The sequence below is a fragment of the Microcaecilia unicolor genome, chromosome 8, assembly GCF_901765095.1.
Source record: "Microcaecilia unicolor chromosome 8, aMicUni1.1, whole genome shotgun sequence".
NCBI lineage: Eukaryota > Metazoa > Chordata > Amphibia > Gymnophiona > Siphonopidae > Microcaecilia > Microcaecilia unicolor.
The window spans coordinates 50342800-50368486 of NC_044038.1; the positions used below are offsets into that span (position 1 = coordinate 50342800).

General features: G+C 45.0%; 1 protein-coding gene across 5 annotated transcripts in view; it reads left to right on the forward strand.

Moving 5' to 3' along the window:
* The window catches only part of SEPTIN12 (septin 12), a 182052-nt gene extending 179288 nt beyond the window's left edge, over window positions 1-2764 (forward strand). For 4 of the 5 annotated variants that reach the window (XM_030212735.1, XM_030212740.1, XM_030212739.1 and 1 more), the window contains one exon: window positions 2432-2764. In XM_030212735.1, the coding sequence (XP_030068595.1) occupies window positions 2432-2597 (166 nt within the window). In that variant the 3' untranslated portion in view covers window positions 2598-2764. The remainder of the gene's footprint in view (window positions 1-2431) is intronic. The other variant, XM_030212736.1, reaches the window with a different exon arrangement.
* The last annotated feature ends 22923 nt before the right edge of the window (window positions 2765-25687 follow it).

Consider the following 25687-nt stretch of genomic DNA (forward strand, 5'->3'; position numbering starts at 1 on the left):
AACCTTTTCAGTGTATGCTATAAATAGGCAGTACCATTCCTCTCGAAACTCGAGGGGGGTTATCTTAAATTGAGTGTTTGTCACACTGGCAGTGGTAGAGGACCAGCTCTTAACATTCTACCTCATAACCATTCTTGTTGCAATATTTTGAAGACCCACTCTGGCAACCCTAGATACGGAAGTCCAAAGGGTTAACTACCAGTGCCTACGCTCCAAATGTTGTTTTGACTTGACTTTGTCTTCCCATAACTCCTCATAATGTAACCCATAATTGTACTGTAACACATTGTATTTCCATCATTCACAATGTATTGAAAGCCACACTGAGCCCGCAAATAGGTGGGAAAATGTGGGATACAAATGCAATAAAATAAATAAATAAATACATGATTTGCATCAGTTCAAGATGATGATATTCTGCTCTATCCGGCATTCTTTTATATACTCATTTATTGGATGATCTACCTTCTTCGTTCCTCTCATCAACCAATAATTAAACCGCCTTCATTCCTCCAGCGCCCTTAATCAACTCTACCTGTCCTGGCTTCTTGCAATGTTGCCTCTATTTCAATATCGTTGTAGCTTTCCCATCTTCTATGATATTGCAGGCCTTCTGGAGCACTGTTCAGGGCAACAGCAATTTTCATTTAAAAAGGACCAAATATCATAGCCCTTCCCTTTGAATGAACGAGTAGCACTTCACCTTTACAATCTTCTCAGCCAGTAAAGACTGTACGGCCTATCCAATCTCATCTGCCCATCCTCACCAACATATCTCATGGCATAAAGGACATTTTTCACACACCAGTGAACTTTTTTCAAATTGTGATGAATGCATGAGCCAGTCAAAGGCTTGTCTGTTTCTATGTATAGCACTCCCGTTTTTGTAACCACATCTCACATCAGTTTCTGATGATATACTTGAATATGGTGGATGATGAAATGCTGAAATAATAATCTTTACACACTCCTGATCCTCAAAATATTCAACTCTTGGTTTAACCTACCCCCATTAATATATAACTGGATTCTGATGTCCAGGGGAAATGCTGTTATGCAGACAAGTGATATTATACAGAGCGACCCTACAACCTGCAGACAGCACTGTGGACTACCATGTAAGAGATGACTAAATTTTGGCTGCTCTTCATGGGCCAGCAGGGGCTGGGAGCTGCTCAGGAAGGGCTCCTGCCCAACTAGATCATATGTAAAAGTATGTGCAGCAGGGACATAACCAGAACGTAATTTTAGAGGGGGGAGGGCTAGGGGTAGACTGAGGGGGAGCAAGCATTTCCTCTCAATTCCCCCCCCCCCCCCCCAAATCATACCTTTGCTGGTGAGGATGCTCAAGCCCCACCAAAGACATTCTGTGCCGGAGACCGGGGTCATACTGTCTGAGGAGCAAGGAAGCAAGCAGGCTGCTCCAGCCTCCGATGCCAGCACTGCCGCACATGCTCAGTTCAATTGTATGAACTGAGTATGCGTAGAAGTGCCAGTATTGGCGGCTGGAGCACCCCATCGACTTCCCGCTCGTGCTGTCTAAGCTGCAGGGGCTCCAGCTGCCAATCTCTTTGGCTGGCGGGGGTTTGAGCATCCCCACCAGCCACCCGTTCGGTGCTGCAATTTTGGAAGGAGCCTGAGACCAAAGTGGAGGCCCCCCCCCCCCCCCCCCCCCCCCCATGGCTACACCACTGACGAGCGGTACAAGGTGGCATGTACTTCTAGAGTAGGCATGCTTAGGCAAGGAGTTGGAGTGGAGCATGGGTAATGTCCTGATTTATGCTCAAAGGGCCCTTTTAAAAAGCGGCGGTAAGCCCGACCAGGGCTTACTGCTCGCTAAACAGGAACTACCACCAGACTACTACAGCACCTGGTGGTACTTCCCCACCCCCAGTGCTCCGTCATATCCGGCGCTACAAAAATATGTTTATTTTTGTAGCGCTGGGGTGTAACCTGGCAGTAATCGGGCAGCGCAACGCTCGGCCCAGTTACCACCGGGTTAGCGCAGGAGCCCTTACCGCCACCTCAGTGGGTGGCGGTAAGGGCTCTCCCCTGAAATGGCTGCGCGGCAAGTGCTTTACTTGCTGTGTAGCCATTTCCTGCAGAAAAGAAAGACTATCCTTTTACCAGCTGCGGCAAAAGGGGGCCTTGGCGTGCGTCAAAAACACGCACCGCCAGTGCAGGCCCCCTTTTGCTGCAGCTTGATAAAAGGGGCCCATAATGCTGTGCCTTCTATCAAGGTGCAATTTGTACAGGATTTGGGCTAATATTGTAGAGACAGACAGTTGCCTAAGTGCCTTTATAAAATAGGTGCCTCCCTGCCCTATTAACTTAGGTGCCCTGTTATAAAATGACACTCTTAATGTCTTATTTGTAAAGCCCTCTCTCCCTGACTTCCTGTTTTTCATTGTGTCCACCTCTCACCTCTCAGGACCAACCTGCAGGATTTGAAAGACATCACTCACTACATCCACTATGAGAGCTACAGAATACGACGACTCAGCGAGAGCAACCTCCTGCCTCAGGGCCCAGAGTATATTCCACAGTACCCCACAAGAGAGCTAATAGACAAGGATGAACTGGAGAATGACTTCTGAACCCAAGAGCCCTTGTCCCTTTCCTCCCATGCCACCTCCCCCACCAAAAATGGATTTTTCTGGCTGCTTCTCAAATTTCTACTTTTTTGTTTTTGTTTTATAAACTGTATTAAATTTTGTTAAACAAAAGTGACATTATCGTGTGTGAGTAAATCAATAAAATTACACTTCAGTACAAAATGAGTAACATTGTCTTCAATACTTTCAAGATTAATATTTTATTTATTAACCACCTTTATGAAGAGTTTGTGCAGCGCTGCGTACACTTTGTAGCGCTACAAAAATGCTAAATAGTAGTAGATTCACCCAAGGCAGTGTACAGTAGGTATAGTCTAACATAAAACTTACAATTTTGTTAACAGCATAACAATAATAAAATGACCAACTATAAACAGAAATACAATAAGGGACCCTTTTACTAAGCTGCGGTAAAAAGTGACTTGTGCTAGTTTTGACGTATGAAATTGGCGCAGGCTGGGCTACTTTTTACCGCGGTGGGGAAAAGGCCTTTTTTTAAAATGGGACAGTAAAAGGCCTTGTGCTAATATTAAAATTAGTGCACGGCTATTTACTGCCTGAGTCCTTAACCTGTTTAGCAGGCGGTAAGGGCTCACACGCTAACCCTGCGGTAATCGGGCAGCGTGCAGCAATGTTGCTACATTGCCAATTACTGCCAGGAACACCCCCAGTGGTAGAAAATAGAAAATTATTTTCTACCATAGGAAACTGCACGTGCCAACTACTAAGGAACTACTGCCAGGCTCAATTTGGCACACTGCAGCCCTACTGTGCCTTTGTAATAGGGCCCATAAATGAGGTAAATTTGGACATAGCAAATTGAAACTTAATAATAGAACTACCATGAAATAGTACTAGAAATATAAAAAATATATAATAGATCCATTATTATCTTACATCAACCCATTTACTAATAATAATAATAATTCGCAATTTAGGTTCTGGTAGTGATCTGGTGAAATGTCACATTAAAAAGTCAAAAAAGGTGTTTATCTTTTGAAACAAAGTTATTTGACAACATCAAGTCAAGCTTCTCCATGACAGAGATTGGTTGGGCTCTGTGCCACCATTCGAGGAGATGGACATTTATTTATTTGTTACATTTGTATCCCACATTTTCCCACCTATTTGCAGGCTCAATGTGGCTTACATAGTACCGTAAGGCATTCGCCAAGACCAGTAGAGGAAAAAATACAATGTGATGTTAAGGTCGAGTAAGTTATGTTTCAGGGAATTAGGGGTCAAAGTTAGGGGAGGTTATATAGTGTCCAATACGATCGTTGGTTTTGCTGTGTTGCAGAGTTGAGGCATTTATGTTTGGTCGGTAGGGTATGCCTTATTGAACAGGTAAGTTTTTAGTGATTTCCTGAAGTTTAGATGTTCGTAGATTTGTTTTCACAGCTTTTGGCAGTGTGTTCCATAGTTGTGTGCTTATATAGAAGTTGGATACATGGGTTGCTTTGTATTTGAGTCCTTTGCAGTTTGGGTAGTGGAGGTTTAGATATGTTTGTGATAATCCAGTTCTGTTTCTGGTTGGAAAATCTATGAGGTCTGTCATGTATCCTGGGACTACACCGTAGATAATCTTGTGGACCAGGGTGCAGATTTTGAAGGTGATACGTTCTTTGATTGGGAGCCAGTGCAGTTTTTCTCGGAGGGGTTTGGCACTTTCAAATCGTGTTTTACCGAATATCAAACTGGCTGCTGTGGTTTGGGCTGTCTGGAGTTTCTTTGTGAGTTGTTCTTTACAACCCGCGTAGATTCCATTGCAGTAGTCTTAGTACCATTGATTGTATTAGGTTATGGAATGTTTCCCTCAGGAAGAAAGGTTTTAAACATTTGAGTTTCCACATTGAGTGGAACATTTTCTTTATAGTGGAGTTTACTTGGCTCTCAAGTGTAAGATTGAGGTCAATTGTAACGCCGAGTAGTTTGAGGCTATCAGAAATAGGAAGGGTGTGGTCTGGGGTGTTTATGGTTCTGGGTTTGTAATTGTTGTGTTGGGATGAGAGGATGAGGCAGTGTGTTTTTTCAGTGTTCAGTTTCAGTTGAAATTAATTTGCCCATGAGTTCATGGTGTTCAGACTGTGCTTGATTTCATTGGTGATTTCTGTCAGATCGTGTTTGAAGGGGATGTAAATTGTGACATCATCTGCATAAATGAACGGGTTGAGACCTTGATTGGTTAAAGACTTGGCCAGTGAGATCATCATTATGTTGAAGAGTATTGGTAATAATGGTGATCCTTGAGGTACTCCGCAGTCTGCTTTCCACGGTGGTGATATGTTTGTCTGGCCATGATATGAAAACAATTTTAATTTTACTCCAAAAAAGCTGTCTTGAAAGTCTAGCCCTAGTAGAAAAAAACAGGGCCACATGGGGAAATGTCTTTTCAAAGATTTTGTGAAAACACTTATTTGACTGCCAGTGCCATTCCTGTAATGTTGAATCTTTGGACAGCTCCACCATAGGTGCAGAAAATATGTTCAATTGCAGCCTTGCCATCAAAGGTCCGTTTGGAGAGGTCTCACTTGTAGAGCTGAGGAAGTGTTAATCAAACTTCTCATCATTAAATTATCTGAGTACAAAGTATATGAACAGAGCAAGAACAATTTCAAAGTATGATCCCAATTCCTTTACCACAGAGATTCAGAGGCATTGTGACCTAATAAATACAACCAACTATTCATGGTAGGAGAGCAGGAGAATGATCTTAATTGAAAGTATTTGGAAAAAGGTCAAGGGAAGGCACCTAACTCCATTTTTAGATTTTTCATGAAAATCCTGTCTGTAAAAAAGATGATGCGAAGCTCACTGGGCCTGGCTTTATATGAGCAGAGTTTTGCATTTCAATTCCCATATCCCTTACAATGGGTTCCTTTTACGAAGCTGCGGCAAAAGGGGGCCTGCGCTGGAATCGGCGCATGTTTTTGATGCACGCCGAAGCCCCATTTTACTGTAGCGGGTAAAAAGGCAGGTTTCCCTTTTCTTAAAGAAATGGCCGTGCAGCAAGTGAACAACTTGCCGCACGGCCGTTTCGGGGGGTGGGGGGGAGCACTTACTGCCACATATTGAGGTTGGCAGTAAGGGCTCCCGCGCTAAGCTGGCAGTAACCAGGCATCATTCAGCACTGCCCGATTACCACCAGGTTCACACCAGCACTACAAAAATTGAAACATTTTTGCAGCGCCAGAAATGGCACACACGGGGGGAGGGAAATACCACTTGGCTGCTGCGGTAGCCCGGTGGTACTTCCCTTTTAGTGAGCTGTAAGCCTGCATTGGGCTTACCGTTGCTTTGTAAAAGAGCCCCAATGGTAGGTATGGGGCTTTGGAGACCAGAAAGCTGTTTACACACTAATCTCCAAATCAACATGGCTGAGGTTAGAGCAATGACTAATTAATTAATGTAGCTTCAGAAAACAGGTGAAGAAGCCATCACTTTTTAAAATTTTAAGGAGCAGCGCTAGTAGCACCACTTTAGATTTGGTAAACCTAAACTTTCCTGCCTGGCAGGGCCGCTGAGAGACTGAGCTGGGCCCGGGGCAAGTCCGCCCCCAGGGCCCCGCCGCCCCCCCCCCCCCCCCCCCCCCCCCCCCCCCCCGAATCACTACTCAGGCCGCCGGTGCCGCAGTCCCCAGTCTCCACCCATCCACCCCATCGACAGCCCCCCCCCCCCGTCCGCCGCAAGGCCCCCTGCATTCAAACCGATTCAGCAGCGCCTCACCTCCATGTGAAAGCGCAGCGGCAGATCACCTCTCTTCGGGCCTTCCCTCCCTGTGTCCCGCCCTCGCAGAAACAGGAAGTTACATCAGACGAGGGCGGGACACAGGGAGGGAAGGCCCAAAAGGAGGCGATCTGCCGCTGCACTTTCACAAGGAGGTGAGGTGGTGCCGAATCGATTTGAATGCAGGGGACCCGGTGGCAGACGGAGAGGGGCTGTCGACGGAGCAGAGGGTGGGCAGGTGAGACCGGGGACTGTGGCGCCGGGCTCCCCTTGGAGGCCCCGGCCCGGGGAATTTTGTTCCACCTGCCCCCCCCCCCCCCATCTCGGTGGCCCTGCTGCCTGGTAGGGTGAGTAAGCACTTCAATGCTAATTTTGTTTGGCAGGATAAAAATCCTAGGGCCTGATACTCAGCTGCTAGTGATCAATATTAAACCCAGATGTTCACTTCTTAAAAGGGGACGCACATGGTCAGGTGTCTATATCCAGTTTGCATCGGGCTCTGCTGTCGCTCTGCCCGCCCTGAATCTATGAAGCACTAACAGAGGCATGGAGCAAAGATCTGGGGTATGAACTGAAGGGAGTAAATTTTGCAAAACTGATAAAAGATATCCCCAGACAAGTGGGTGGGGCGGAGCTGCAGGAGAGTCAGTATAGGATAATACACAGGGGATACATAGCACAAACACAAGCCGCAAGAGCTGGTTGGGCAGCAGAGGCTCAGTGTGTAAAATGCAGATGAGGGAGAAACACATTTTTGCACACATTTTGGAGTTGTGACAAAGTGAAAATCTTTTGGAAAAGGCTTCATAATTTTTTTTTTTTTTTTTTAACTTTGAACATTTTTATTGCATTTTGTCTATATTTTCATTCATAACCATGTAACCTTGAATAAACATCAATTGTTATAGCTATCTCACATATGTACCTCGATATACACACTAATCTGCTGATTTGGCTTGCATCTTTTCCAGTCAGTATTGCATTTTGTCCTTTCTTTACATTCATAACCATGTAACTTTGAATAAACATCAATTGTTATAACTATCTTTCAAATATGCCTCTAAATACATACTAATCAGCTTTTTTGGCTTACTTCTTTTCCATTCAGTTACATTTGCAATCAACAACCCGTAACATATTCCCCTCTACATATCTTGGAATCTTAACTTTGTTATAACAATCAGACTATCTCTTAGCTACTATATGTCACCATGTGTTCAACTCTGTAGTCCCCCCCCCCCCCAAGCTCCTTATACCTTTCCCCCTTCGTTAATGCCCCCTATGTGATCCCCCCACAAATTATGCTAATATATATGATTTCCCCCCTCCCCCTGCCCTGGAATGCATATCGGCCCCTTTAGAGATGCTCTATCATGTGCTGTACCCTTTCCCATCCCTTCTTGCGTTTAAGTTCACCCTCCCTTCTATAGACCGTCAATCTCTCCATGTACCACAGTTGCCTTACTTGGACTTTCCATTCCCCTATATCTGGGGGGTGGTCCACTAACTTCCAACATCGCGCGATGAGACACTTTGCCGCTGCCAGTCCCCAGCGCATCATTTTACTCTCCTCCCACACCTCTCGTTCATTATGCATTCCCAGTAAGCAGGCCTGCGGATTACACACCAGGGATACCCCCATAGTCCGGACCAGCACTTTCATCACTGCTTGCCAGAATGGCACCACCCCCGGGCAGGTCCACTACACATGGAGAAATGTGCCTATCTGTGTCCTGCATCTCCAACACTCATCCGATGTCCCTGGATACATTTTTTTCAACCTTTCTGGTGTATAGTACCACCGCATGAGGACTTTATAAGCATTCTCTTGTATCAATACACAAACTGAAGCCTTCTGTACTTCCCCACATATGTGCTCCCATTCCCGCTCTGTGAAGTGATAGTGCAGGTCCCTCTCCCACGCTCCCTGAAATGGGTATGCCCGCTCATCCTCTCCCTGAAGGTAGCGGTACACCACAGAGATGGACTTTGGGACCTTTCTCAGCATGCTCCACAGGTTTTCCAACCATTCTCCCTCCTGTGGTATTCCCCCCCCATCCCTGTTTCCTCATGAAGTGTATTGTGTATGTGCAAATCTATCTCCCTCAGGGATCCCATACCTATCCCTCATCTCCTCAAAGGTCCACATTCCACTCCCATGCATCCCATCTCTAAATCTCACCACACCCCTCCGCTCCCATCTAGCAAACGTGGCATTCTCCCTACCCGCCATGAATTTAGGCTCCCACCTAAGGTGAGCCATTGTTGACACCTCTGCTAGGTGCCCCCTTCGTCTCCTCAACACTCCCCACACTTCCAGTAAATGTCTTAGGAATGGATTACACTCTTTGCCCTCTCCCCAGACTCTCGGAAGTCCACAACAATGACTTCAGCTTCCTCTGTGGCCAGTAAAGGCTTCATAATTATTTGGAGACTCTCGTAGGTTACAGGTTAATTCCCTCTTGGAGAGGGGTGGTATTAAATAAAAGGGGGCCCTACGAACTTTCAGACAAGAGCATGGATCTCCTACTGGGTAAGGCATACGCAGTGGGGAAAAAATGTATATTGAGGCATTGGATGCAAGAGGAACCACCCACCATCTGGCTTTGGAGGAATAAATTTCACGAGTTGATGTTATGGGAGGCTAGAGCAGCACGAGGCACCCCAAAAAAAAGAAAAGCATTCATTTCCATTTGGAACAGATATTTGCAAAATATTTCTCATAAAGCACGAAGTGCAGTGCTCAATAATCTGACCGTGCCATGAGAAGGAAGGAGGGGAAGGCTAAATATTTTGGGAGTGGAGGTGGTTAGTTGGAGTATGCATAGTTAGGGAAGTCCGCCTCAGAAAATGGTGTAAAGTGCCAAGGGAAACGGGACACGTTAACCTACACTCTGATAATTATACTGCGGGGAGAGGTAGAGGAACGCCATGAAGTAAAAAGTTGGTTTAAGAGAATAGAGGGGGGGGGGGAGGGGATATAGTTTTGGAAAAGGTAATATTCTATGTATATTGAAGAGTTACATGTAATAATAGCTTGGAGACGACTCCTTTGAAGAAACATATTCAGAAGTCTCGTCTGTAAACACTGTTGGGATTTAAACAAGGCAATAATACACAGAGCAAAACACGAGACAATTATTGGAGTTTAATATGAAAGTTTATGGGTTATGATAGAATTATTTATCAGACTTTTATTGTTTAATAAGGAATTGCTAGTCATGCGTTTTCATCCATAACAATAGTTAATACATAAATGTTAAATACAGAACACGGTTTGGGGGGCGGGAGGGATAAGTGCTATATTACAAAATTTGATGGCTGTACGTAATGTTGTATGCTTGAAGTGTTCCACTGAGCTTTGTACAATTGTATTGATGCTGCTATGTTAAGGTGGATTTGTACTTTTTGATTTGTCATCAATAAAAACTGTTGAAATATAAACCCAGATGTTCAATGGCGGGCCATGTCCAGGCACCAGCATTAAACTTCCAGGTTTCTAGAGCCAGCTAACACATAGACAATTAAGGGGCCCTTTTACTAAGGTGCACCTAAAAGTGGCCTGCGCTGGTGTAGGCGCATGTTTTCGACTCTCACAGGTCCATTTTCTCAGTACACCTGGAAAAAAAGGCATTTTTGTGGCCGAAAATGGACGTGCGGCAAAATTAAAACCAGTGTATGGCCATTTCAGCCTGAGACTTTACCGCCACCCACTGACTTAGTGGTAAGGTCTCACGTGCTAATTGGGCGGTAAGCGGCCAGTGCATGTAAACTGTCGATTACCGCCGGGTAAGCGCCACACGGTAGAAAATAGAAAATATTTTCTACCGCATGTTTTGGGTGCGCATCAAAAATGGATTTACTGCCCGGGGCACGCAGTAGCCAGGCGGTAGTTCCAATTTGATGTATATTGGACGCACGTAGGCAGCTATGCGCCTTTGTAAAAGAGCCCCTAAATGCGATATTCAGCACTTATGTGGTCCTATTTATGCAGGTAAGCTAGCTGGTTAAGTGCTGATTCTGTCCCTAGAATGCCCCCCATATAGCTGGTTTTCAGTTTCACACTAACTGGTTATTTTCAGTGGCACTAACCAGTTAAGTGCCACTGAAAATTAGTAGTTAGCCCCGAATAGGTGATTTAACCAGCTGGCCAGTTAAAACACATTGGAGGAAATATTTTTCACTCAGCGAATATCAGTGACGATCCTAGGTCGGCTGCCACCCGAGGCGGATCGCCGATGCGCACTCCCCCCCCCCCCCCCCCTGGGTGCAGCACAGCCCCCCCCCCTCCTGGCGCAATGACACCCCCCCTCCCCCCCAGCGCATCAACCCCCTCCCCGGGTGCATTCTTGGCTGCTGGAAGCAGCTGTGTGGCTCTCGGTGCCACTGGCTCCCTGCTCCAATCTGCCCTGGAACAGGAAGTAACCTGTTCCGGGGCAGAGGGAGCAGGGAACCAGTGGACCTGACAGGCGCACGGCTGCTCTCTGCACCCCTCCAGCGGCGTGCACCCGGAGGGGACCGCCCCCACCGCCTTGCCCTTGGTACCTCACTGGCGAATAGTTAAGCTCTGAAACTCGTTGTTGGAGGATGTAATAACTAGTTAGCTTATCTGGGTTTAAAAAAGGTTTGGACAAGTTCCTGGAGGAAACGTCCATAGTTTGTTATTGAGAGAGACATGGGAGAAGCCACTGCTTACCCTGGGATCGGTAGCATGGAATCTTGCTACTATGTGGGTTTCTGCCAGTTATTTGTGACCTGGATTGGCTACTGTTGGAAACAGGATACTGGGCTATATGGACCATTGGTCTGACCCAGTATGGCTATTCTTATGACCGCCTAGTAAATAGTCTGCATCTAAAAGCAAAGAAGGATTTGGGTATAAAAATTGGTAACTGGTTAAATATAAACAATATTTAGGAAAATTATTTTAATAACATTGATTCTGACTAGCCATGATATTTTTGCTTCTTTCCAAGCAGAAGGAAGATTTTATGCCTTTAATCTCAGCAGGTCAAAATTTAAATGGTGTAACTACTTAAACCCTCAAACTACTGAAGTCTGAGGGCTCTAATCATTGTGTAAACCTACAAGGCATGAGAGGTGATCTAGAGTAGTATACTGTAAAACCTGAGAAAGTTCAAAGAAAGTTAGATCTTCATAATTTCAGGGAGTGTTTTGAGTGGATAGGTAAGTAGAACAGCATACCATCTGCATATAGTTTAAGAATATGATATGACCCTCCTCTTCCATAGTTATACCCTAAAGACTTCCTAAAGTAAGGTTCTAGAGCCAGTTCAAAAAGAAAAGGAGATAGTGGGCATCCTTGGTGAGTACCTCTAGAGAGAATTGTGGAGGGGTAACCCCTTTGACCTGTACTGAGAACAAGAGGAAAAAATATATAGATTTAATCTAGCCAATAAACTCGGAATCTAGACCAAATGCACTTAGATCCTGAAAAAGATAACTCCATTCAACTTTGTCAAAAGCCTTCTTGGCAACTAAAGAGAAAATGGAGCTTTAAGTTAACATAGTAACATAGTAGATGACGGCAGAAAAAGACCTGCACGGTCCATCCAGTCTGCCCAACAAGACAGCTCATGTGTGCTACTTTTTGTGTATACCCTACTTTGATTTGTACCTATGCTCTTCAGGGCACAGACCATATAAGTCTGCCCAGCACTATCCCCGCCTCCCAACCACCGGCTCTGGCACAGACCGTATAAGTCTGCCCAGCACTAGCCCCGCCTCCCACCACCGGCTCTGGCACAGACCGTATAAGTCTGCCCAGCACTATCCCTGCCTCCCAACCTCCAGTCCCGCCTCCCACCACTGGCTCTGGCACAGACCGTATAAGTCTGCCCCGCACTATCCCCGCCTCCCAACCTCCAGCCCCGCCTCCCACTACCGGCTCTGCTATCCAGTCTCGGTTAAGCTCCTGAGGATCCATTCCTTCTGAACAGGATTCCTTTATGTTTATCCCACGCATGTTTGAATTCCGTTACCGTTTTCATCTCCACCACCTCCCGCGGGAGGGCATTCCAAACATCCACCACTCTCTCTGAGAAGAAATACTTCCTGACATTTTTCTTGAGTCTGCCCCCCCCCCCCCCCCCCTTCAATCTCATTTCATGTCCTCTCGTTCTACCGCCTTCGTATCTCCGGAAAAGGTTCGTTTGCGGATTAATACCTTTCAAATATTTGAACATCTGTATCATATCGCCCCTGTTTCTCCTTTCCTCCAGGGTGTACATGTTCAGGTCAGCAAGTCTCTCCTCATACGTCTTGTTACGCAAATCCCATACCATTCTCGTAGTTTTTCTTTGCACCACTTCGATTCTTTTTACATCCTTAGCAAGATACGGCCTCCAAAACTGAACACAATACTCCAGATGGGGCCTCAACAACGACTTATACAGGGGCATCAACACTCCCTTTCTTCTGCTGATCGCACCTCTCTCTATACAGCCCAACAACCTTCTAGATACAGCCACCGCCTTGTCGCACTGTTTCGTCGCCTTCAAATCCTCAGATACTATCACCCCAAGATCCCTCTCCCCGTCCATACCTATCAGACTCTCGCCACCTAACACGTACATCTCCCGTGGATTTCTATTTCCTAAGTGCATCACTTTGCATTTCTTGGCATTGAATTTTAATTATACCAAACGTAATTCTGGGTATTCTATAAGAAACGGTTTCAAATTACAAAATTGGTGAATATAACAGAAACCTTCATGAAACTTTTAAACAAAAATTATTTCTCTCATTACTCATATTATATATATAGTTACTTTTTGTGCAGAATCCAATAAAATATATAGGTATTTATTTGTTGTGCTCAGTTTTTTGGTGTATTGCTGTGGACTGAAAATCCAAGCTTAGCAGGGACACCACCCTTACATCATAGCACATCCTACCTCCATCCTAATAATGCTGTTCAATAGATGGGCAAAGTCCAAGAAAAATATTAAGACTTGATGTTCAAAAAAATTAAATAACAGCTACTTAGCTTAAGCAGAGATGTACAGAATCAAAGATCTTCTTCCTGCCAAGTTCTTGTCCACTGCAATACTTTTTTTCAAAAGAATCCTTCCGTGCAAAGTTTAAGAACAAAGAGAACACAGTCCAGCAATTCTAGTTCCCTACATGGGCCATGTTTCGCCAAACTAATGGCGTCTTCAGGGGAACTGATCTGAAATACAGGTAAAGATTTTGTAAAACCTAGCACTTCATTTCATATCTAGAAGTAAGTGTAGAACAACCATACAAAACTTAAAATATAAAGTATACTCCTTTACAGCAGAAAATACAAAATATAACTCACTGTTCAGCAGAACCAGGGAGGAGCCCCACCCTGTCTGGTTTACAAACCTACTCCCGAACGCCCACACATGCGCAGAATATATGTCAGGCATCAGCTGTTTCCAAACGGCGGGAAAAGATTAAATGAGAGCTTGCCATTCTATTTCTCTATTCAGGCCACTAGGGGCCACTGTTCGCCATCGAAAAATAAATTCTTGCTCTTTCTGAAGTAACAAACGAGAGGCATCTCCACCTAAAGGTAAAACAATCTGAAAAAGCACAACAAATTTTAAGTCTTTGATGTCATGATGTGCCTGTAACCAGTGATCCACAAGTGGAGCTTCATGTTTGCTGTTTCTTAGATTACTCAGATGTTCTCCAATCCTCTGTTTAATCCGTCTCATGGTGTGCCCTATGTACCATTTAGTGCATGGGCACACTATACCATAAACCACTTGTGAAGAATTACAATCTGTAGACTTATTCAGAAAAAATGGTTTATTCGTCCAGGGATTAGTGACTCTCATAGTTTGCCAGGCATGCTGGCAGTAGACACATCTACCACAGCTTTTATGACCTTTTATCTCAGATGCAGAGGCAGTCCACAGTCCTGGGTTGACAGATGCCAATATCTCACCTAGATTGTGATCACGCATATAGGCAAATGTAGGTGTTTGATCAAATCCAAGAGTGGTCAACATAGACCAATGTTTGTTAATAATATCCTTTATTTCATTCGTTTGGCGAGAATAAGGCAGCACACATACTATTCTGTCGTCTGTACAACATGATTTAGGTGGTGGATTAACCAACCAATGTCGGTCAGCACTCATTGCTCTCTTAAAAGCTCTTTTAATGATCCTATTAGGGTATGCTCGAGCTCTAAACCTACTGTATAAATCCGCAGCCGAACTCCTAAAGCTCTCTTGCGATGTGGATAATTTCTTTACACGCAAAAATTGACCCACTGGGATTCCATTTTTTGAAGCTACTGGATGAAAACTTTGATAATGAAGTAGCGTGTTAGAGTCAGTGGTTTTACGATATATTTCTGTAATGAAACTCCCCTCCTGCAACTGGATGGTCATATCGAGAAAATTAATCGATTGCCCTCCAATAGATGACTCAAATTTGATATTTGTATCTACTGAATTTAGATAGGACAAAAAACAGTGAAGCTCACCCAGATCACCAGTCCAAATGAGAATCACATCGTCAATAAAACGCTTCCATAGTCTAATATTAGAGAAAAATCTTGATGGATATAGAAATTTCTGCTCAAAATCTGACATATAGAGGCATGCGATAGTAGGTGCAACAGTAGCACCCATCGCAATGCCATGTATCTGAAGAAAAAATTGATCACCGAATCGAAAATAATTCTTCTTGATGATAATCTCTGCCATTTGATTTAGAAGAGTCATTTTATCCAAAGATATTTCAAGTTGCTCCAGATGAGAGTTCACCAAGTTACAGGCATCAGTGTGTGGAATACTAGTGTAGAGAGATACAACATCTAGTGATACCAGTATAGCAGGAGTTTCAATAGGTTCAATATTTTGCAAAATCTGTAACAAATGAGCCGAATCTCTAAGATAGGACAGGGCAGTTACATAAGTACATATATAGTACATAAGTGTTGCCATACTGGGACAGACCAAAGGTCCACTAAGCCCAACATCCTGTTTCCAACAGTGGCCAATCCACAAGTACCTGGCAAGATCCCAAAACAATACAATACATTATGCTGCTTATCCTAGAAATAAGCACTGGATTTTCCCAATTCCATTTTAATAATGGCTTTTGGACTTTTCTTTTAGGAAGCTATCCAGACCTTTTTTGAACCCTGCTAAGCTAACTGCTTTTACCACATTTTCTGACAACGAATTCCAGATTTTAATTACACGTTGAGTGAAGAAATATTTTCTCTGATTCATTTTAAATTTACTAACTGTAGCTTCATTGCTTTTTAAAAAAAAGGCATTACATTGGCCACCCTCCAATCTTCTGGTACCATGCTTAATTTTAAAGATAAATTACATATTACTAACAATAGTTCTGCAAGTTCATTTTTCAATTTTATCAATACTCTGGGATGTATACCATCCGGTCCTGGCAATTTGCTGCTCTTCAATTTGTCAAATTGCCCCATTACATCTTCCAGGTTTACAGAGATTTCATTGTTTCTTTGACTCATCAGCATTGAATACCATTTCTGGCACCGTTATCACTCCCACATCTTCGGTGAAGCAAAGAATTCATTTAATCTCTCCGCTATGGCCTTGTCTTTCCTGTCAAAGTATACCATAAGGTCAGTACAAGAATCACTAAAGCTGAATGACATGTAGCCTCAAAACCAGTGTGTGTTTTCTAGCAAAAAAAGGTGCTGGTACTCAAATGCTAGGCCACCCTTTAGGAGTGGGGTAATCACTGAGGGACCCACCCCATAATAGCCAGGCCCCCTGCAACCAGTCACAGAATCTATGACAAGGCACAATTGGTGTGTAGAGCCTGAGCTCTATCATTAAAACTTTGGTTCCATGAGTCAATTTTAGCAGACAATAGAAAAGGTGCCCGTACTCAGTACCCCCTCATAAAAAGCCCTGCTTAAAACAGACTTGTTAATAAGAGGAATTGTAAGCAGAGGAGTGCAGACAGCACTGGCTCAAGGGACTCTGTAGCCCCAAGCCAACTTTTGTATTGGCACTCTTGCTCCCCCCTCTCCCCCACTTCACTCTCCAGCAATCCAGTATCTCTTCCTCTCAAGTCCCCCCCCCCCCCCCCCCCCCCCCCCCCCCCCCCACACACACACACACTCTGGTGATAAAGGGCACCAAAATCCTAGTTTGTCATCTCTCTTCCCTTTCCCCTATCCTGTGGATCTCGAACTGCAGGCAAGTAGAGGGACAGAGGAAAAGGAAGAGGAAGGGTGCTAGACCAGGCTTCTGGTGCCCTTTATCAGTAGTGCCCTTGGCCAGTGCCTCACCTGGTCCGTAGGCTGAGCCGGCTCTGCAGGGCCGCTGAGAGAGGGGGATGGGGGGGCAAAATTCCCCGGGCCCAGGCATCCAAGGGGGTCTGGCGCCAGGGTCTCTTTCTGGCTTCTGATTGGACCCAAGTGATCGCGTCCCGACAGCAGCAGGAGAGAGAAAACTCCGGCACCAGGCCCCCCTTGGAGGCTGGGGAGGATCTGGAGCTTCCTCCAGCGCTGCTCTGCTGAGCAGCTAATTTTCCTCTCAGGCGCGCATGCTCAGTTTTGAAACCAAACATGCTCCGAGAGGAAAAGCAGCCACAGGGGCAGGCAGTCAGCGCTGGAGGACGGCGTCTTCTGCTGGTGGGGCCTTGGGATCCCCGCCAGCCAAGGTATTTCCTATTGTGGCAGCGATGGGGGGGCAGCAGTGGACGACGATTGTGAGGGGTGCAGCCTGCCTGCCCTGGGCCCGGCAGTGGCGGCAGCTCTGCCCCCGGCCCAGTTCAGTCTCTCTGCAGCCCTGAGCGCAGAGTCCTATGATGAAAGCAATCTGATGAGTAACAATCAAAGTAGAAAAACAAGTGAAAAGAGTTTACTGAAGTGGAGGAGTAACCTAATGGTTAGTGCAGCAGGCTTTCATCCTGGCAACCTGGGTTCATTTCTCACTGCAGCTCCTTGTGACCTTGGGCAAGTCACTTAACCCTCCATTGCCCCAGGTACAAAAAACTTAGATTGTGAGTCCCCTAGGGACAGAGAGAAGTACCTGTATATAATGTGTACAGTGCTGTGTATGTCTAGTAGTGCTATAGAAATGATTAGTAATAGTAGCAGTAGTAAAAGATAACGTGATAATAATGGAGAGATTTCAATAATTAGCTATACAGATGGGGCGAGCAGCCTGAGCCTGATAAGATGGTAAGATCTATGCTGGTGGTTGTCCCCTGGGTGCTTAGCTATAGCCCATAATACTGGAATAAACTCCCTGAGCCCATACGCCAGGCCCCCTCCCTGCCCATCTTCAAAGCCTTGCTCAAAGCCCACCTCTTCAATGTCGCCTTCGGCACCTAACCACCATACCTCTATTCAGGAAATCTAGACTGCCCCCACTTGACACTTGACATTTCACCCATTAGATTGTAAGCTCTTTTGAGCAGGGACTGTCCTTTTTAAACTGTACAGCGCTGCGTAACCCTAGTAGCGCTCTAGAAATGTTAAGTAGTAGTATGTAGTAAGTGACTTGCCCAGAGTCACAAGGAGCTGCAGTGGGAATTGAATCCAGTTTCCAGGATCAAAGTCCCGCTGCACTAACCACTAGACTACTCCTCCACCCACTAGGCTACTCCTCCAGGAAAGGAATGTTAATGTAATGCCTTGTACACTGGCCAAACCAAAAAGAATTTGTATCAGCTGCAATTAATTCAGAATGCTGCATCACAACTGATAGAAGTCTGCAAGCAGAATGACCACATCACACCCTTCCTGCAAAAACTTGCCCACCAACCTGACCACCCTGCCCAGATGGGCTTCCCCAAAGGTGCACCTGAGCCTTCCCTCACCCCCCTGAAACCTAAAAAAAATACCTGGTGGTCCAGCAGACTCCTCCTGGCCCCCTCCCATCCTCTGTCCTCATAAAAGAATAGCGGAGTGGCCAATCGGACCCCAGCCAGGCTGGGCCAAGCCCAATCCCCTAGTCACCACTGGCCCTGGTGGTCTAGTAGAATCCACCCCAGACCCCCGACAGGAGGGATGCCTACTCCCTCCTAACTCTGGCCCTGCTATTTCCAAAATGGCAGCACCCCGCCCCACCGGTGCATCCTGGGTGGGGCCTAAGCACCATATAAGGGAACAAAACCACTCGCAGAGACGGGAAGGTGGCAGAACTAGAGGACATGAACTAAGATTGCAGGGGGGCCGACTCAGGAATAACGTCAGGAAGTACTTTTACGCTGAGAAGGTGATCGATACCTGGAATGCCCTCCCACTGGAGGTGGTGGAGATGAAAACAGTAACAAGATTCAAAAAGGCATGAGATAAACAGAAAGGAATCCTGCATGGAAGGCATGGAACCAAACAAGCTTAGCGGTGATTAGATGACAACACCAGTAATTGAGTAGCAAAGCCAATGCTGTGCTGACTTCTAGTCTGTGCCCCGATCGTGGCTGGACAGATGTGGATGAGCTGGAGTAGGGCTTCGATGACAACTTCAGTAGTTGAAGAAAAAGGCCAGTGCCAGGCAGACTTCTACAGTCTGTGCCCTGGAAGTTGTGGGGACAAATCAGGATCAAGTATGAGTTTATCTTGTTGGTCAGACTGGATGGACCATGTAAGTATTATCTGCCATCATCTACTGTGTTTTGTTACTATGTTGTATCAGTTCCAGTCTCAGCTCTGAGGATCTGAGACAGTGATCTGCGTTACCCTCTAGCACAGTGGTTTACTCTTGATTTCCACATGCTAATCTTCCTTCTGATGCAGTACGAAGTTAGTGTACTAGAATCAGCATAAAACCACTGCAATGAAGGGTAGCACAGGCAAGCAAAATATATGCAAATTGCTGAGGAATTGCTCCCAATGTAAAAACCAATTTGCTAAAATTTAGCACCTGTGTGTGTTTTTATTCTTTTTCTAGTGCTCAGCCTCTATGCCAGCTCAGGGCTCGTCTAAAGATGCAGCTGGGAGCAAAAGGATCATCTGAAGTGTGTCACTTCAGATTTCCTAAGATCCCTAGAGGACCTAATGGGATCTTAACTCCTTGCCCCCCCCCCCCCACACACACACACATCCAAAAACAAATCCCTTGTGGTTCAAGTGGGCCCTGTCCGGATCCCCACCTATTTCTAAAAGTTGATAAGCAGATGTGAGACCCACTCAATCCTGACTCTGGCGCTGCCATCTTCCAAACTGTTGGCACCTAACTCTTAATGGGGAGCTCCGGAAGGGGGGGCTTTCATCACCAGGAAGAATTTTTGTGGGTGTGGGGGGAACCAGGTTGCCTTGGGGCTCCTCTTGGACCACCAGGGACTAATTTGGGGGGTCATAGGAAATGTATGGGGGGATCTGCAGAGGAGTCAGAGGTGCTAGGATGTAGAAAATTTTGTGGGATGGAGGTAGGGAATGGGAGGCATGGATCACAGAATCCTGCAGGTGAGCTATTTTTCATGTCTCCCTTCTCTTCATGTCTCTCTGAGTCAATCTTGCTCATGCACTGACAGATAGGGAGACATTTTACTGTTTTCACATCAAAAGGCTGCACATTACCATGGTGGTGTGTACTGTTTTTTTTTCTGACAGTTAACATTTTTTAACACTGAGGTAATTTGCTTGCTATTAACTTACTACATCAGGGGTAAAAGGCTTTTCAGCATTTGCAAGCTGGAAGCAAGGGCGTAGCCAGACACCAAATTTTGGGTGGGCCTGAGCCCAAGGTAGGTAGGCATGAGAACTCTACCTCCTCCCCCACCTATCTGGCATCTCTCCCTCTCCTCACCCCAGATGATTGAGCATTTCTGAACTCTCTTCTCCCCCCCCACCCATCCCTCCGTACCTTTTAAAGCCTTCATTTTTTCTTTTGCCAGCAGCAAGCAGCAAATCATACCCGCTGCACACGCTGGCCCGGAGTCTTCCCTCTGACCTGGTCCAACGTAATCAGAAACAGATAATTGCATCAGAGAGATGTCTCGGGGCCAGTGGGGGAGGGTTGGGAGGTGGAGTTGGGGGGAGATACTGGGAGTCTTCAGCTGGTGAGGCTTGGGGATCCCCACCAGCCACATCAGAGATACACCACTGCTGGGTAGGCCTGTGCTGGAAGATCAAAGGAACTGCTGAAACTCCCACCCCCTCAAAAAGTCTTTTTTTTTTTTTTTTGCCTTTCATGTTTAGGAAATTTAAGGGATTGTCATTGGCCAAAGGTCTGGAGAACCACTATCTATAAGATGTAATTTCCCTACTGCTGGATTGCCATTGTAGCAGCTGCCATCCCCTTCCCTCCCTCCCCACCCCAGTGTGTACCATCTTTGTAACATGCCCAGATCCCATTAGTAGTTACAGAGCATTCAGACCTGAACTCCTTAAACCCAGGCTCTGTCCAAAAACCAGACCTGTTTGCAGCCCTTGAAGACTAGAGCTGGGAACCCCTATTCCAAATAAAGAATGAATACCATCAGAAAAAAGGAAGAGAGACAGATTTTAATGCCTAGAATTCCTACAGGGTGGATAAAAACTGATTATTTTTAAAAATTAGGGATTTTTTTTTTACCAAAATCATATTTTTAATATCCTTCATTCCTAACTCACACTGTTTCATAGATTGGTTGCTATGATCATGTGACCACTGCTTTAGAACGCTGTCTGATTCCTGTGTTGTTCTAGATCACCGTTTGATCTTGCATTGTTCTCTGGAGCAGTTGGTGATGGCATCTGTAGACTGACAGAGAGAGTTTGCTCCAACGGTAAGAGGTTTATGGTTTGAAAAACATTTTTCATGATGATTTACTTGGTGAGTGAGAAATTTTAACAATGTGATTAAAAGTTCTTTTTTTTATTTTTGTGACTAGTGGGTTTTGTGATGCTGGAGGGCAAATGTATATATTTATGAAAGAGCAACATGCATTTGTCTAATTTAAAGGATTTGTCATTCTTTGTATATTTGTTTGCTGGATTATTGTGGGTTTATTTTTTGTCATTTATGCGTCAATATTCAAAAGAGTTTAACTGAGCAGGAGAGGTTCCTGCCTGAATAAACACCACTGAGCTAAGGGTGGCTTTAGCCACCTATGGGCACTGGACAAACTTTTGTGGATGTCATCCTCCCTCCCCACAGTCCAGTGGCACAGCTTCCTTAGCCCCCTGCCAACAAAATAAAACAGCATAAATGTGCAGAGCCATTGTCCAGGCCATGCCGGTGATGGCTCTGCTGGTGCTGCCCCTCAGAAAGAGGAAGTCTATGCCGGAAGGGGGGCACCACAGCAGAGCCATCAGCTGTGTGACCTAAACAGCAGCTCTATACTTTTTATATCATTTTATTTATTTATTGCTGGAAAATGGGGGTGGGGAAAAGGAAGCTGCTGGGCCAGGGAAAGGGAAGGAAGGAAGATGCTGGACCAGAGTGCAGAGATGTCTAGAGCGGCCCATCCCAAAGAAAGTGAAGGCCAATGAGCGAGTTTCTCATGGTGCATTTAGGATTTAAATTTAGCATGGTGGTGAAGGGCTGCTGGCTACTTTTATTGACAAGTAATGCTGTCATGTGAATCTACAAATGTATTTCTGTCACGGGGTGAAATGTTGCATATTTTAAATTCAATTATTTCAAGCAAATAACCAACAGTAAACCATACATACATCTATGGAAACAATTTAACTCTATTTAAAGACCCCTTAAGAGGTAGTGTCGTAATTTAAACATAATCAGACACGATTCTGCTAAAGTGACAACCACCTCAACACACATCAGATCCACAAAATCTTCTAAAACCCCAACTGATATTATAACAATCTAAAACTATATTAAGTTTTGATGTCCCCTCCACTGCAAAACACTATGCACAAACTTGTGCAAAAAAACACATTTAGAAACTTACCATAACACTACACCACTAGCTCCTGTCTCCCAGGACTCAAAGAGTGTCAACCTTATCTGTGCTATGGATCTCTATAAAGAAACTACATACTAGCAGAATACTGCACCTTGGTAACAAGCACAAGTCACAGATAGACCCTGAACAAATATGAAACAAGGGATCAGTAATAGAAACTTGAAGGCAAAAGGCTTAACTGAAACTTCAAGAAGTCAGACCTCACATACAGCAAACAGAGAAATAGAAACTGATAATGCAAGATATCAAATCTGGCATATTCAAAATAAAATTCTTTTTTTCTACCTTTGTTGTCTGAGCATTTTATTTTTCCATTCACTTTGGTCCCAGTGTCTCGTTTCTGCTTTCCTCTGTTTTATTTTCCTGTCTTTGCAGGGTCTCTGTCCATTTGACATTTCTTCCATGTCCACCCTCTATCTTTCCTCTGCATCCCTATTTGTCCTGTCCAGCATTTCTCTTCTGTCTCCTTCAGTATCACTATTCCACCTCTTTTCCAGCATATCTCCGCTATGTTGTTATCTTTTCCAGCATCTCCAGCTGTGTCCCGGTTCTTACCCTCCCCCCATGTTTACCATCTGCCTTCTCAGTATCCTTATCTCTCTCCCCCTTTATTCAGCATTGCTCCTCTGTGTCCTTATCCCACCCCCTCCCTTTTCAGCATTGCCTGTGTCTCTAGCTTATCTCTCCTTTTTCAGCATTGCCATCTTTTGCGTGCCTCTGAGCATGGTCCACATGTCCCTATCTCCCCTTCCCCTTTTTAGCATTGCCCCTCACTGTGTGCCTATCTACCCTCTTCAGCATTGCCCCTTCTGTGTCCCTATCATCCCTCCCTTTCAGCATTATCCCTCTCTATGTCCCTATCTCCGGTTCACTTTTTCAGCATTGCCTGCCTTTATGTCCCTATTTTACCCCCTTTCAGCAGGACCCCTATCTCATCCCGCTTATTCAGCATTGTCCCCATCTTTGTGCCTATCTTACCTACCTTTCAACATCACCCACCAGAGTCCTATCTCCCCTTCCCTTTTTCATTATTGCCTGCCTCTGTTTGCTTATCTACCCCCTTCAGCATTGATCCCTTTGTGTCCGTATCTACACCCCTTTCAGCATTTCTCCCCCTCTGTGTCACATAAGAATAGCCATACTGGGTCAGACCAATGATCATATGACAGAAATCCATTTTTAGGTGCACATGAAGGCATTATTGTCAATATAAGTATCTAGCAGCCCTTCCTCTGGCCTCACTCAGTCCCTTCATCATGACGCCAAAATTATACTTTTAATGCACTATGAGAGCATTCTTATTCATTGGCCTTCAATCTCATTCACTGGGGTAGTACATCTCACTCTTTGGGATGGGCCACCCTTGGCATATCTAGTCCAGCAGTTTCCTTACCCCCTCCCCCACTCAGCCTCCCCTGCCAGCCCAGCTGCTTCCAGCAAAAAAAAAAATTTAGAAAACAGGATAAGGGTGCAGAGCTGCTTTCTAAGCTACGCCGCTAAGTGCTCTGCCAGTCCATCCCCCTTCTGCTATGGACCTCTTGTTTCTGAGACACCAATGTCATGGCCTAGACAGCAAAAAACATGTATAGGTAGAGAGACAAGAGACTATGAGTGGGGAATAGGGAAGGGAGGGTTTGTTATTGAGAAGTAAAGAACACTATCAGAGGTTCTATACATTGTTTTATTCCATCCATAATTGCTGCTTACAATATATGTGATACATAAATTCTACATACTGTAATGCAACAACAATATTAGATATCTATTCATTGTTTTATGTTAAAGTAGGTGCATATATTTCCAGAATACTGCAAATACTGTTTTGGCTATTCTGATGTATTATTTTGGTGCATTATTCCCTGGAGTGTATACAGTGTGCTTATATCATCATCAGTGACAGAGGTTACTAGGGGTGGGCAGCTGCTGCTGCTGCACCAGATCCACTCGGTAAAGAAGATTCTGGGTTCAAAAGTGCTCCACTGTCCCTTCACTAATGACATAAAATGTTCACCGTAAGAAATGACTTGTTGTTCTGTCCAACTCCTCACCTCTTTCATCTTCTGCTGACAGAAGACTGGTATTACGAACTATCATTCACCCAAGCCTCCTACCCCTGGGTTCTGCCTCTCTCCTGAATAAGTCAAGTAATCAGGAATTTGAACTACATAGGTAAGTGGAAAGTGAGAGAGAGAAAGAGGGGGCAGACAGGTTGAGGGCAGGTGGGAGGTGAGAGAAAAAGGTAGATTAACTGCAGGACTCTATGGAGGCGTAGGCATTATCTATGAACACTTGCTACTTAAGAAACCTCCCATCAAGTCTCTTGCAGGGTCATAGTACCACAGTGTTCTTATCCAGCTAATGAAAGCTCCTTTTGATCCACAAGCTACCTGCCACTTGAAGGTCTTTTTATGGTGGTTACTTCATTGTGCAGCAGGGGTGTAACCAGAGAACAGATTTTGGGTGGGCCTAGGCAAAAAATGGGTGGGCACCAAGTGTTCTCCCCCCCCCCCCCCCCAAAAAAAAAAAAAAAATATATATATATATGCAATATCTCAGCTGACGGGAAACAAATTCTTTCCACTTTGGCAGTCTGCAGCAGGCATGCGATGAAAACTGAGCATGCGCAGATGCCGGTATGGTGGAGAGTAGCGTTTTTGTTACCATCGGGGGAAGACTTCAGCTGGTGGAGTTTGATATCCCCACCAGCTACCGCTAAATGTGTGCTACTATTGGGTGGGCCTGAGCCTTAACTGGATGGGCCCCAGCCCACCCAGGCCCACCTGTGGCTACGCCACTGTTGTGCAGGGTTAGTGAGCTCTAGGCCTTAGGAACTGATCCACCTTACACTAGGTTTTCTAATAATAGACTGAATCTGCGCAACCATCCAAAGTTCCTTCCTAAGGTTGTGTTGGAATTCCACCATAACCAGTCAATAGTCCTTCCAACCATTTTCCCTAAACCAAATGCCCATAAAGGTAAAAGCACACTGCACATTTTGGACTGAAGACAGCTTTGACCTTCTTTATGGAGCAGACTAAAGCCATAGAAAGTCCATCTAGCTTTTTTTTTTTTTGGGACCTGCCAATGGCAAAGACACACTTTCCAACTGGCTAGCAGACTGCATTTTCTTCACGTACCCAGGCTGGGCTAACTCTAGGGGGTCGTATCATAGCTCATAATGCCAGAGCTATTTATTTATTTCAGCATTTATATTCCACATTTTCCAATAGATATTGTTTCAATATGGCTTACAGAAATAATAAGGTAGTTACAAGAAAGTTGAGTGTGTTATTTGCATATGTATGAGGACAATGGTCGGTGTTTCAGTGGGATTTACAATAAGGCAGATTAGTTTAGTAGGGGACTATTTGCCTGTCTGTGGAAAGAGGGACAGAGCGCAGACTAGTTATGAAGAGTAAGCTAACAAGAACTTTCTGATTCACTTGACTGATCTGGTTTCCCCCACCCCAACAAGGTCAGCCTCC